The 15,207-nt window shown below is 40.4% G+C and overlaps 1 protein-coding gene across 4 annotated transcripts in view; it reads left to right on the top strand.

The window, feature by feature from the left end:
• The first annotated feature begins 679 nt into the window (after positions 1-679).
• The window catches only part of THEGL (theg spermatid protein like), a 55,479-nt gene continuing 40,951 nt past the window's right edge, over positions 680-15,207 (top strand). For all 4 annotated transcript variants that reach the window (XM_019469171.2, XM_019469161.2, XM_019469145.2 and 1 more), the window contains exons 1-2: positions 680-1,312; positions 12,860-12,890. In XM_019469171.2, the coding sequence (XP_019324716.2) occupies positions 742-1,312; positions 12,860-12,890 (602 nt within the window). In that variant the 5' untranslated portion in view covers positions 680-741. The remainder of the gene's footprint in view (positions 1,313-12,859; positions 12,891-15,207) is intronic.

Here is a 15,207-nt window from a genome sequence, read left to right as displayed (position 1 = left end):
CTGTTCTCAAGCTAATACAGGATTTATAAAAAACGATTTATAGTACACTTCAGTAGACAGTGTGCCCTATAACGAGACACAAGATGTAGATGAATATAATCTCTTTTAATCCTGTGTTTGTGACTTGTACACGTGTAGAACTTCACGTGAAGGCAAATTTAAAAATCTAAATTTGAGATTTCTCCTGAATATTAAGTTTGGACCAAATGACATATTGGTCTCACCCATCTCCCACACCCACATTATGATTGTTGTGCATTTACTAGACACTGATGGAAATCAATCTTAGAGATCGAGGGCCTTAGACTATTACTCCTCCCAGCGTGATTAGGGAACAAAGGCCTAAGGAGAACCGGCGCCAGAGAACCTCTGAACCGAAAAGGGACCCGGCTCTGCTGCCTGAGCGTTGCTGTAACTACACTGAAAGCTGGTATGTTCGGCCTCAAGACCTCGGCAAGTAACACAGAGCTACCGAGAGCGCTCGGGAGTCCTCGCCGGTAACACCGGGAACTGCGGCTCAGGACCTCGCGGGTTTCTCTCGGCCGGCTAGCGCGCGCAGGTGGGCTCCTGGAGCAGGCGCGTCCCCTTGGCAACCGGAGAACTTGCCGGGAGGGCCCCAGGGCGGGGCTGGCCGGGCGCTGGGCGGGCTGGGGCGGGGCTTGGGCACCGCCCACCCCAGGTCCCTCGGGTCGCGCAGAAGACAAACAGCGCGCCTGTGTCCGGTCGAGAGGGTGGGCGCCAATGGAGAACCAAGAACATTCAGGCTCATCAGCGTTTTCGGATGGGCATGACACGACAGAAGTAGCCGTTCCCCGCGAAGCCCATCCGAAGCCCTTTGTAGTCAGGCTCCTCGACGTGCACAAGCTTGAGGAGCCGGAGGAACCCGAAGAACCCGAAGAACCCGAGGAACCCGAGGAGCCGGAGAAACCCGAGGAGCAGGAGAAACCCGAGGAGCAGGAGGAACCGGGGGAGGCCAACGGGCAGACCACGCGAGACCGGGTCATTGAATTTTATGGGTCCGAGGAGACATCTGAACCCTACGAGCCCCCCGAACTCTATGAGCCCCAAGAGCCCCACGAACCCTACGAGCCCCACGAACTCTATGAGCCCCAAGAGCCCCACGAAGCCTACGAGCCCCATGCACTGCGCAATCACAGTAAACGCCTGGGATCCCGTAAGCCCCGGGGGCCCTTTGCTTCCCGAGAGACCCACAAGCCCCACAAAGCCGAGTTGCTTCCCAGCGCCGCCGTAGTGACCGCCCCTTCTCTGGTGACCAGATTCCCGCCACGGATTCCGCTATCTTGCCTGAGCGGTAGGTGCTGGGGCCCTTCCAGAGACACTGAGCAACCCCGCCCTATGTAGAACTCGGGGTTCTAATGTGGATGTTTGCATGCAAGAGCTCACCTGTTTTAAAGGAAGGTAATTTTTGTGTCGTTTACCTGCTGCTTTGCAGTCATCTGATGAGTAATTGAGACTCTGGTAAAGAGAAACTGAATCTCTTCACTCTCTTCCTCTCTTCACCTGATGACTTCCTAGCCTTGGTTATTCATTGTAACTTCTCTTCGAAGCCCTTAATTCTCCACTACAGTTAGTCACTGCATTTTCTCTGGGTTGCCACTTCAAACATTACTTCTATTATAGCACTTAAGATTTTGTACTACATCGTTATCTTTCTCCCCAATTAAAGGATGGCATCCTTGAAGGGAGGATGGCATCCTTGAAGGGAGGATATTTTTGTCAGTGTTTGGCACATGGTGGTACTCAATAAATGCTAGCTATTACATGGTTAAAGTTGTAGTAACAAAATACTCCAGAGGAATTTAAAATGTACATTTACTAAATGCTTATAGTCCTCACCAAGTTCACAAAGTGGCAGAGCTGACGGATCTTGGGTATAAACATCCCTTGCTCTAACCCCATTGATTCACTTATGACCTCTCCTTGATGACCCCACCCAAAACAATTCTTTGTCCAAACTGGGCTTCCAGTCCCTCAGCTGACCACTTTTACTCTCATGTTCTCCTAGACTCCTCTTTATCAGCTTCCATTCTATGGTCTATCAGGGGCTCACCTATTTCCCCACTCCATTTACTCTTTGGCTATCTACCATACTTCTCCTGGCAAAACCCCAACCCAGGTTAAACTTAACCATCCACCCTCTGCGTACACCTGAGCAGCTGACTCTTGCTGTACAAAATCACACAATCATATAATTGCTTTTATTTCAACATGACCACAAATCTTAGTCAATCATTTGATACTTCTAGCAATCCCACTTTATTCACTAGTAAGTTAGTTCTCCTAGTCTCTGAGAAGGTGACTAACTGTCCTCTTTACCTTCCTCCAAATGTTATACTTTTGGCCTCCAAACAGGTGAAGACTGCCTTACACTTAATTGAGCAAATAGAAGCAATCAGTCATGAGCTCTCTTATTTCTTTTTTTTTTTTTACCACTAATCTATTGCCTTGCCCAAATTTATACTTATAGATTCTTTTTCCATATTTCAGAGAAGAAATGTGCCTTTTTCTATGAAAACAAAGTCTTCCATTTGTGGTTTGGATTCCACTCTTGTCTCCTGAAGAACTTTGTTCTTGCCACAATCACCCCTGTCTCCTACAGAATTAATTTCTCCATTTCTAATGAAACAGTCCCACGAATGCTCACATATACTCTATAAACATACACTCTAGAACCTTTCATCTTAAAAAAAAAAACCCTTGACCCCATGTCCTCTTCAGACCCCTCCTTTTCCCCCCATTGCCATCATTTTTCTGTTCTTCACTGCAAAACTTGTCCAAAAAGTTGTCTATACTCACTGACTCCATTTCTCCACCCATTATTCTCTCCTCAACCCACCTAGTTAGGCTTCTTTTCCCTCCACTCCACTGAAACTGCTCTAATTTACTGGCTTTCTCTCCACTGCCAACCTTATCATGCATGAAATTTCAGTATTCACATGGATTATTCACTTGGCTTCTCAGTTCTTTGACCTCGCTTTGTTTTTTTTTTTTTTTAATTTTTTTTAACACTTATTTATTTTTGAGACAGAGAGAGACAGAGCATGAACGGGGGAGGGTCAGAGAGAGGGAGACACAGAATCCGAAGCAGGCTCCAGGCCCTGAGCTGTCAGCACAGAGCCGGACGCGGGGCTCAAACTCACGAACTGCGAGATCATGACCTGAGCCGAAGTTGGATGCCCAACCGACTGAGCCACCCAGGCGCCCCTGACCTCCTCACTTCGAATGATGGTGTCCTTCATCCCATCTTAGGCACCCACTCCTCTAGTCTTTGTAATGTCAATTGCTGTGCTGTGTCACTCTTCCTCCTTGTACCCCCCATCAATTCTTCAACTTCAAAAGGTCCTCTAACCTATTGATGCTATTAACCATTCACTACCTTTTGTATATATATCACTACCTTTTGTCCTCTGTCTCCCTTTACTTAACTTGATAGTCCATGGTCCACCAGTGGAATCACTCCTTTGCACATATCCTTACCTCCCTTGCTTCTCCTTCTGTCGTTCTTGCCCAGTTCAGTCCAGTTCTTGCCTGCACTTGAAAACCAATGACAAGAGAAAAACAACTATCCTCACTGATTTTAAATTAACCTTGAAATTCAAATGGGCTCTCAGCACAAACGTACTACATTTCCCCTGTCAATCTATTTTCCAGCATGGAATCTACCAAACTCCCAGCATCTGTACATATATATACTCTACCTTTTCTCCTGTTAAAAATGGATAAACTGTCCTTATTCCTATTAAAGGCCATTCTCTCAACCTGTATGTTGGATTGCATCTTATCTAACTTTAAGCTCTTTGCTCCTAAAATTAGCCCCTCTTCTCTCCTGCATCATTTTATTCTCTCTACTGGGTCATGCAGCACATGAACATGCATCAATAACTCCTGTCTAAAAAAAAAAAAAAACACAAACTCCCTTAACCCCATGTTGAGGAAAAATTCCTCAAAAACAGTAGTTGTCTATAAGTCATTATCTCCATATACTCTCTTCTCATTCTCTTGAGAACCCACTTAAATGTTCATCTCCTCTATTTGGCTGAAGTTGCTTTTGTTGAGGTCATAATGACCTCTGCCTTGCCAGAATCAATGGTTAATTCTTTATCCTCATCTTATTAATTTGACACATTCACTCCCTCTTTCTTGGAAGTCTTTATTTGTCTTCATTGTCATCCTACCTCATCAATTGTTCCTGACTCCGTTTTCTTTCCTAGATCCTCCTTCTCTTTCCAGCCTCTAGGTTCCCTGGGTTATGTCATCAGTTCCATGGCTTTAATTGTATGCTGGTAACTTCTCAAATTTCTCCCTTGAGCTCCCAAGTTTTATAACCATTGTCTATTTAATATCTGTACCTGAATATCTAGTAGGCATGTAAAATTGAACATGTCCATGACTGAGCTCTTACTTGCACACTCAAGCTTGTTCTTTCTTTATCGTTCCCCTTTTCAGCAAATGGTACCATCACTCATTCATCCAGGTGCTAGGATAAAAAACCTTGGAGTCATTCTTGACACCTGTTTTTCTCTTACACTCAGCCTCCAAACCCATTTGCAAACCCCAATTTTAAGATATATCATAACTGACCATTTATTAACATCTAAAGCTTCCGCCTTTGTAAGCCACTGTCATCTCTTGCTTGGTCTACCACAGTAGCTTTCAGCTTACTCTTGCTTCCACTCTGGTCCTATCCTGCCTGCCCCCCGCCCCTGCCACCCCCCCCCCCCCCCAGTTTATTGTTCATATAGTAATCACAGATCTTTAGAACATAAATTATATGCAGGTCTTCTGCTTTCACCTCTCCAGAGGGGGGGTTCTCATCTCACTTAGTTTGTAATCTAAAGTCCTTAGCAGGCCTGCAAGGTCCCACATGATCTGGACCCTGCCTGCCTCCGCAACCAAATGTCCCACCACTCTCCACACCATCTCTAGTCTCAAGCCACGTGGGCCTCCTTGCTCCCATCTCATGGTCATTTCATTTGGCTTTTTCCTCTGAACTTGCATTGGAGGCACTGGATTTGAAGGTGAAGGAAGAAGGGTTGGAGAAATAGTAATTTTTTTTTTTGGCTCAAACTGGATGCTATTTTATAAAATAAGTATGCCACCCTTGCTATATAATCCTGCCTGTGGCTTCCTGTTGCTCTTAGCATAAACCAAACCTTTGCAAGGGTCTCTAGACTTCCATGGGTCCCCTAACCTCACCTTCTTCTGTTCTTCCTCCTGCTTACTCTGCCCCAGTCATACCGGCTTCTTTTCTGTTCTCTAAAAGGCCAATCCCATACCTGCTCTGGCCTCAGAATCTATATTTGTGGTTTTGTCTCCCAAGATACTGTGTTTCAGAATTTTGTCTCATGATTAATTCCTATTCAGATCCCAGTCCACATTTTTATTTTATTTTGTTTTGGTTGGGTTTTTTCTTTTTCTTAAAAATTTTTTTCAGCCGAGTTTATATTTAAATTCCAGTTTGTTATGGGGCACCTAGCTGGCTCAGTCAGTGGAGCGTGCAACTCTTGATCTCCAGGTTGTGAATTCAAACCCCACACTGGATGTAGAGATTACTTAAAAGGTTTTCCTTAAAAATCTTAAAAAAAAATTCCAGTTAGTTAACAAAGTGAAATATTAGTTTCAGGTGTAGAATTTAGTGATTCAACACTTACATCACCTGGTGCTTATCACAAGGGCACTCCTTAATCCCCATTACCTATTTAACCCATCCTCCCACCCACCTCCCCTCTGGTCACCATCAGTTTGTTCTCTATAGTTAAGAGTCTGGTTCTTGGTTTTTCCTCATGTTTGTTTGTTTATGTTTCTTAAATTCCACATATGAGTGAAATCATATGGTATTTGTCTTTCTCTGCCAGTCCACATTTAAAAGGTGAGAAAGCCTAGCTCTTAGAGGGCTTTCCCTGTCCATGATGCCTAAAGTAGCCCCCTCTGAAATAGTGTGATGATGAGACTCTCAAAAGTTCTCAGACTCTGCTTTAGAAAATAAATACTGTTTTAAAACTCCCAATCTTCTCAATTGCTTTCTAGATTTTCCTTGTTAAAAATTCTAAGTCTTTACATCAATTCCCTTAGTAAAGCTAAATAAGCATCCAGCATATTTGCATAATATTTACATAAAATAGCGTAAATATTAGGCAATATTTAGCCAACATGTCACCATGCTTCTGTTCACTCAATAAGATTTCTTCCTCCAACAAACATTTGGGGTACATGAGTGACTCAATTCGGTTAAGCATCTGATTCTTGGTTTTGGCTCAGGTAATGATCTCACCGTTTGTGAGTTTGAGCCCTGCGTTGGGCCCTGTGCTGACAGTGCAGACCCTTCTTGGGATTCTCTCTCTCTCTCTCTCTCTCTCTCTGTCTCTCTGCCCCTCCCTGCTCTCTTTTTCTCAAATAAATAAACTTTAAAAACAAACATTTGCTGAGCATCTACTAAAGCACTCTTTGTGTCCTGTGGGGGTGTAAAGATGACTGAGACATGGCAGTTTGGTTGTGTGCATATTTTAAAAATTTATAGTATAGGGCCGATCATCTTACTAATATATCATCACCTAATCATGGGTGTCACTGTTAAAATTTATTGAGCACTTAATATATTCAGGGTGTAGACACTGAGTTGTAGATGAGTAAGACAAGGATCCTGTCCCTGAAGGACTGTCAGTGTGATTGGGAAGGCTGAACATGTTGATAACAATAACACATCCGTATAGCATACAAAGTAAAGTGATTGGAGTGTCCTATGGGATACTTCATTTTTCTGAGTTTAATGGCAATACAACTTCTATTTTTAATGGAGAAGAAAGGCTCAGAAAAAAATAGGAACAAAGTATTCATTTAAGCTACTTACCTAAAATAGGCTGAAATAGAGATTAAATACTTAATCTCAAGCATACAGAACTCAGAGTACTTAACTTGGATTTATAAGGGATTAGAGAAGTAATAAAAGCAAGAATCTCAGGCAAGTGAGGGGGTATGGAGGGAAATCATATTGAGTAAATTTTTTTTTAATTTAAAGCTATTTTGAAATTTGTAAGATATTTACATGATTAAAAAACCAAAACAATAGAAGACTACGAGGAAATGTCTACCTCCCACTCTGTTCCCTCTCTCCCTTTTTAAAAATGTTTATTTAGTTTTTTAATCATTTTTTTAAATGTTTATTTATTATTGAAAGACAGAGAGAGAGCATGAGCATGGGAAGGAGAGACAGAGAGAGGAGGAGACACAGAATCCCAAGCAGGCTCCAGGCTCTGAGCTGTCAGCACAGAACCCAATGCGGGGCTCGAACTCACAAACTGCGAGATCATGACCTGAGTTGAAGTTGGACATTTAACTGACTGAGCCACCCAGGCGCCCCTCTCCCCTTTTATAAGTAACCACTTTTATTCATTTCTATGCATCTTTATATAAATTCAAGAAAATACTGTACAAGCTTATGTGTGTGTTCCCCCTTTCTTATCAAAGGGTAGCGTAAGCCATACTGTTCTTCACTCTTTACTTGACAACGTATCTTCCCATATAACTAAATATAGAGTTTTTTCATTAAAAAAAAGAAAAAGAAAAGCAGATGCCCCATGTTTTGTTACGTAGTTTGCCACTACTAGTTTAACACCTTGTTTGTTTCCAGGATGTTGCTATTATAAGCAATGCTATAATAGATAAACCTGTACGTGATGTCATTTAGTACATGTCATGCAGTTATATCTGTAGAATAAATTTCCAGAAGTGAGATCACTGAAGGGCAAACACATCTGGAACTTTGATTTAACAAAATCACCCTCCATGGGAGTTGATGCCCATGAGCAATGGAATTGTCTCTTTCTGTATAGCTTCACCATTGTAGTGTGTGTTTGAACTGCTGGCTTTTTGAAAATCCAATTGATGAAAAACTAGCATGTCAATTAAGCTTTAATTTGCATTTATCTTACCATCTGAATGACATTAAGCATCTTTATATATATATATTTTTTTTCATGTCCTTTGCCTATTCTATTTTCCTTTTGAGTTGCTAGGTATTTTTCTTACTTGAAGGATTAGCCCTTCGTCTGGGATATGTATGACCTATTTTTTCTGTTTATTAATGGTCTCTTTGTCTTTGCTTATTTTTATTTTGTTTTATTTTGCCATAAAATATTTTTATAATAACATTTATCAGTCATTTCTTTTTTAGCTTCTGTATGGAATCATATTTAGAAAGTCCTTCTTCCCCTTGCAGGTTATGAAGGAATTACCCATGTGTCTTCTTTTATAATCTTTAAAAAAAACATTTAAATCTTTTGATCCATTTGGAATTTATTGTGGTGTTTGGTATGAGTTATAAAGTGTTTTTAAAGTTTTTAAAAAATTAATTAATTAATCTATATTTATTTATTTATTTTTATTTAGAGAGAGCATGGGCCAGGGAGGGGGCAGAGGGAGATAGAAAAATCTTAAGCAGGCTCCACGCTCAGCACAAAGTCCAATGTGGGGCTTGATCTCACGACCATAAGCTCATGACCCCAAGATCATGACCTGAGTTGAAATCAAGAGTCTGACGCTTAACTGACAAAGCCACCCAGGTGCCCCTTGTGTGGGTTATAAATCCAGCTTTCTTAGCAGCTACCAGTTGCCAGTGCTGTCTTCACATAGATGAAGTTGGGTAAAAATGAACATGAAAAATAGATTTGAAATTTGAGAAAATGTGTCACAAAAGTGCTAGTTTTGATCTCTAGTTTGCACAGAAGTCCCTGGTTTCTGTTGTCGTCATTGTCATAGTTTAACCAAATGGAAGGACTTGCCCTTTTTCCTGCCTCTATCTTCCCACCTTCAACCAAAACCCTTTCCCACGCTCTCCTATCTCTTGCCCAATGACCCAGAGCTAAGGCAGTGGGGAGCACAGTGCTAGGGAGCCGTGCCTAGGAGAGGATCAAGAAGAATGAACAGTAGTAATGGATCACATAGCTTATTATGTCATATCAAAGAATATCCCACTGTTTACATAGTCACACCCAAAATAGAAATGGACTGCTTCAAGACCAATCTTCAAAACAATAGTGTACACAAAACAAGCACAAATTTTACTTCAAAAAGACTTGAAAAATAAAGTAGGTCTCTTACTGAAGTATCTTGAAGGGATACATAAGAGCAAAACCTGCTAAAATGCTCTTGAAGCATTTCTCTTCCCAGGTCCCAATCATCATGACAGCTAATCTCCAAAAATACCTTTCCTATTTCTCTCAAACTCCACCTTGACTCTCTCTTACCCTATCTTCCTGTGCCCCCTGGATCTATTCTGAGATGTGCTTCCTGCCTTTACTTTGTAGGTCATTTGTACACCATTTGGTACAACTCAGGACTAGAGGCTGAGCATCTCAAACATGGGCTCCTTAGGAGTCAGGGTAGAGGACAAAGTGGAGAACAGCTATACTTTAATATTTCATCCTTGTCATGTTACAGAATACTTTACTTGTGCTTGCAGTGGGACTCACAGTGAACAATGCCTCGTCACTGCCGTCAGGGAACAGATTTAGTCATGCTCTCTCCCAGCAGATGGCAGCCTTCTCTTTTAAATGGCTTGGACCATCCCATTTGTAGCTGGAGGTGGCAATGTGTGTGATGTGGTTTGTGTGTTACAGAATAAAATACAGACATTTAAGGCGTGTAACAGCCATAATGTTCTGATTATCTCTTAGAGGGAGATGCTATTCATCATTTTGCTCCAAACTCTGGCAGGGCTCATTGGATCTGGCCCAACCACAAATTGTGCTGTCCTCTCCCTTGCTCGCTTCTCTCTAGCCACCCTGACCAACTGTCCTACTGTGCCTTTTGCTTGATTCCACCTCAGCCTTTACGCTTGTCATTTCTCCTGTCTGAAATGCTTTCCCTCTCTCTCCTGGTGAGAGTCAGGATTTGGTTCTGGGCTGTCTGATTCCAGAGCCAGTAGCCTTACTCATTAAACAATATTGTGGTAGAGCCCAAACTTGTCTGCTTTGAAAAATACCAGTGCTTGTGTTCCACCTCCAAAGATTGTGGATTTAATTGGTCTAGGGTGTGGTCTGGGCCCTACAACTTTTTTTTTTTAACATTTATTTATTTTTGAGAGACAAAGTGAGCAGGAGAGGGGCAGAGAGAGAGGGAGACCCAAAATCCAGAGCAGCCTCTAGGCTCCGAGCTATCAGCACAGAGCCCAATGCAGGGCTCAAACCTATGAACCATGAGATCATGACCTGATCCAAAGTCCGATGCTTAACCAACTGGGCCACTCAGGTGCCCCTGGGCCCTACAATTTTTAAACATCCCAGGGTGATTCTAGTTTGGAAACCGTTGTAACACTGCCTTGCTTGGGACATTAGCTAACAATAGCCACCTGAGAGCTATTCTATTCCACCAATTGGTAAGATAACATCAAAAGTATTTCCAAAATTAGAGTGCAGTCTCTATCTGTGGGAGAAACTACCATGATAGGGCAATAGGAAAAGTGTTTTCATTCATATTATCAATATTTGTAGAATTTTTTTTAAGATTTATTCAGTGTTATACTGACTTTCTGACCTGTGTATATAAAGCTGAAAACCAAGCTTGGTGATACGTGAAAAGTCCATGGGACGAGCGTTGCATCTGTCATGAGGGACAGCATGACTGGGCACAAGGGGTGTATTTGTAGGGCTACTCTTCCCTTTTCCTTAGGTCTGAATCAGTTTAGCCTTAAAAAGCAGAGTAATAGGGGGCTTCTGGGTGGCTTAGTAGGTTAAGCATCAGACTCTTGATTTCAACTCAGGTCATGATCTCACGGTTTGTGGGATCGAGCCCCACGTGCATCTCTGCACTGAGTGTGGAGCCTGCTTGGATTCTCTCCCCCTATCTCTCTGCCCCTCCCTCCCCCCTCAAGATAAGTAAACATTAAAAAAAGTAGAGTAATAGAAAAAATCCCAATTCAAAAATTCCATTTACTTTTTTTTCTTTTTTTAAGTTTGTAGCCTATCTCCTACTCTGCTGTAAACTCCTTGAGAGGTGAACATGTCCTGCTCATTTTTGTTCTCTGAGCACTGCTACACATAGTGGGAGCCCAATCAATACTTGGTTGCTGTGTTTCCTGTATTGCTCCTACCTTGATACATTAAAGTAGTAACTAATAATTCGGACTACCATGCATCTACTATTTGCAGAGTACTTTACATATATGTCAGTACTCTTTATACACACATACCTATTACCCTCCTATCTGAGAAGGGATACTGAGTCTCAGAGAAGGTAAGTAACTTATCCAAGGTTGTATAGCTGAGTCACAGAACTGGGGTTTGAGTCATGTTTGATGCCAGAGAACACTCACTTTTCATTACCCAAAACACTTCAGAGGGTAGGAAATGATATTTCAGAATTCTCAGATATGATTAAAAACTCCAAGAAGAAACTGGAACAATCTGCCCTTCTGTGGCCTATTATAATAGGCCTTTACATAGCTTGGCATGTGTGATCGCCTACATTTTCCCACATTTAGAAAAAAACTAAACATGATTTTTAATTTGCTTTACCATTTCTTCTGTTTTGAACATTTCAGGTGGACCCAATTTTCCACTGATAATGCAATGAACACGTTTGTGCATCCATTTTTGCCTGCACTTGGAATGATTTCTTTAGGGTACATTTCTACAAGTAGAATTAGATTAAGGACATAAACATTGCTGACTTATACTGCCAAATTATTTTTCGTAAAGTGTACTAGTTTAGATTTCTACCAGCAGTACACAAAAATACTCATCTCATTTTACTCTTCTTTTTTTTATAAATATATTTATTTTGAGAGAGAGAGAAAAAAAAAACATAAGCAGGGAAGGGGCGGAGAGAGAAGGGGAGAGAGAGGATTCCAAGCAGGCTCCACACTGTCAGCACGGAGTGCAGAACCTGACCTGGGGCTCAAACTCAAAAACTGCAATATCATGACCTGACCTGAAATTGAGAGTCAGACACTTAACTGACCTAGCCATCCAGGCACCCTTTGTCTTACTCTTCTAATTTCATTATCCTTTGCAAAATTCTTTTGCTAATTTTATAGTTAAAAAAAAAATCTCATCCTTTACTTACATTGTTTTGATTACAAGTAAACATGAACTTTTTCTTTTATTTATGTCTTACCAAATACATCTATATATGTCTTTATGTCTTCATATATGTTTTTATGTCTTCCTATATTAATTCAGTTTCTATCCTTTGTCCATTCAACTTTTGACACATACCTTGGTGTTTTCATATTCATCTACACTTTTATAATCTTCAGGTATTAAGACTTTAATAACCCTTTGTCATCTTATTGCCAAATATTTTCATTTCCTCTTTAAGTTTTAATTTTTGGCACCCAGAAGTTTTAAGTTTTAAATATTTTAATCTATTTATCTTTTCCCTCTATATCTTTTGTTGCCTTTAACTGAGATTAAAATCCAGTGATTAAGTAGATATTCTCTTACTTTTGCCCTAATTCAACTTTAAAAAAAAAAGTGTTTATTTTTGAGAGCAAGGGAAAGGGCAGAGAGAGGGAGAGAGAGAATCCCAAGCAGGCTTTGCACTGACAGTGCACAAGGCTCAATCCCACAAACCTGAGATCATGACCTGAGCCAAAATCAAGAGTCAGACGCTTAAACGACTGAGCCACCTAGGCGTCCTCTAATTCAACTTTTTAAAAAAGTATTTAACTCTTCGATTTACTTGTGGTTTATTTTGGTACATGCTGTGACATATTTAATTTGGCCATTCCCCTAGATAGTTATTTTTCACAGTCTCTTTTTGTATTGATTTGTGATGCTGTCTTTATCATGTCTTTGATTCTTATTGAATATAATGTTTGCTTTTACTTTTCTTCTTATAGATACTGGTCCCTTTGGCATTGCAAGGAAATGGTAAGATTGTAGGTGTACTACTATTCTCCCAGACTCTAACTAGCTGATGGTGCAGACTCAATCTGGGGCATCTGAAGGGAAAGCCTATCTTGGGGGTTCCTGTGCTTTTTCTTGGTCATAAGGCCCTTTTCTAATTCCCACAGAAAAAGGAAACAAGAGGGTTAAAGTGGTTAAGAAGTGAGATGGGGGAAGAAGATGAAGATGTAGAACTCTCCTTAGATTCACTCAGCGTTTTACTTGTTTGCTAAATACTAGGTGTATGTTACATGTTAGGCCTGAACCTTTAAGGGACTTGGGATGCTGCATTGACAATCTCGTGACAGATTTTGTGAAGCTCCAGGTCAATGTATCCCAATATCCCCTCACCTCTATTTCAAGTACAGTAGCTAATGAAATTTATCAATAGAAAAAAGAAAGTGTACATAGAGTGCAGAAAGTAGATACCTCCTGAACAATCAATGCTTACTCTGTTTGGCTAAGATGGAGCTAGAAGAAGTAACAGAGTAGAATCATTAAAGAGAAATATCAAGGATTCATGTCAGTGGCTCATGTAGATGAGAAGTCAATAATAATAATTTTATTTGTATCCATTCTTTTAATAAGTGGGTTAAATCATTCATATTTATTGTTATTGCTTAACATTTACATTTATTGTTATTATTTAGACTTTTGGGTTTTTAAAGTTTTTTTTTTAATTTATTTTGAGAGAGACAGAGACAGCACAAGTAGGGGAGGGGCAGAGAGAGAGGGAGAGAGAGAGAGAATCCCAACCAGGCTTTGTGCTGACAGCACAGAGCCCAATATGGGGCTCAAACCCATGAAACAGTGAGATCATGACCTGAGCTGAAACCAAGAGTTGGATGTTTAACTGACTGAGCCATCCAGGTATCCCAACTCTTGGATTTCTTATTTGCTGTGTTTTCTAGGGGTTTATTTCCCCTTCAACTCGTCCAGGCAGTAAATACCACCACCTTATCTTTATGTAATGCTTTGTATTTAAAAAAATTTCTTTTCTCACAAGACTCCTGAGAAGTTGATAGGACAAATATAATCAAGTAGATTTTACTGATAGAAAATGAAATTCAGAAGAGCTGGTAGAAAAACTAACATTTACTGAGTATTACCAAGTGCCCACTTAACATACCACATTACTTCAAATAAATGTATGCTGGGTAAGCAAACTCTCCTGGGGCTAAACACACACAGTGAAATAGTTTATACCCGATAAGTTTTTATACTTAAAACACATATTTTTGTTCGTGTTGTTATACCACTTCTTGCTTTTGTTTGGCTGGTTAATTTGGCTTGATCCTATAAGGAAATTGTGCTATCTTTATTACTTAATCATATCTCCATTGTCTAAAAAGATTATTGTTAAACAAATATGATGTGCCTGATTGTTACGAAAGAAAATATTCTCTGAATATAAACAACATAGTTAAATGTAGAAGAGCATTTTGACTGAGAAAATTGTTTGTATTAATCACTTCAGACCTGTAATCATTTCCATAATTATTGTTAGATTAAGGTATATTTATTGTTCTGCACCCAAGGTAAGGATTTCAAAAACTTTCTGAGTTATTGGCAAGCCATAGGAGACTAATAATCAATGAAGACATGGGACAGCAATGTAATCCTCATTTAAAAAAAATCTGCCTTCAAACGTGAAAATCCTTCAACCACTTTCTTTTGTTTCTGCACAGGACAATGACTAGACATTGTGAGGTAATGTAAGACATGTAAGATGGGGGAAGCCTGTGTTAAGATGAAGAGATAGGTTAGAGATGTAGCTGTAGTGACATAATACACAAGAAGTGAATGAAGAGGACGGATGTTAGTCAGACCTCCACACAGAAGAAGCAAATGTTAATGAGATTATTTCCAATTGAAGTAACAACCCAATTAAAGTGTCTATAGGAATAAACTAGGAAACTGTTATTAGTCTATAAAGTGACACATTAAAAAAACATTATTTAGCTAGTGAAGAAAAAGGTAGCGAGGGAAAACTTGGCTTGGAAGTGATGATGGAAGCCAGAAGCTAACTTGTTTTAAAAGATTAATGTATATAAAATGTTTTGTCTGCAACTCTGGCTTTCTTTTTCCTCCACCTAGCCACCCTTTCTGGAAAGCTGGCTCAGGCTCTCTCGGCAGGGCTTATGCAGTGCTTACATGATGAAGCCCTTCTTCTGTTGAATATGGATGTAGATTTTTTTTTTTTCCTGGCAATGGACAGTATCTTCATTGTTTCTAGATATTAAAAGGCATGACTTGGGGGTTGCATCTTATCAATTATATAGCTGATCCCCAAAATTTTACC

This window comes from Panthera pardus, unplaced genomic scaffold (assembly GCF_024362965.1).
Source record: "Panthera pardus isolate Hobbes unplaced genomic scaffold, ASM2436296v1 HiC_scaffold_13, whole genome shotgun sequence".
NCBI lineage: Eukaryota > Metazoa > Chordata > Mammalia > Carnivora > Felidae > Panthera > Panthera pardus.
The sequence above is the reverse complement of the archived record's forward strand: the minus strand, read 5'-3'. Positions and strand labels throughout refer to the sequence as shown.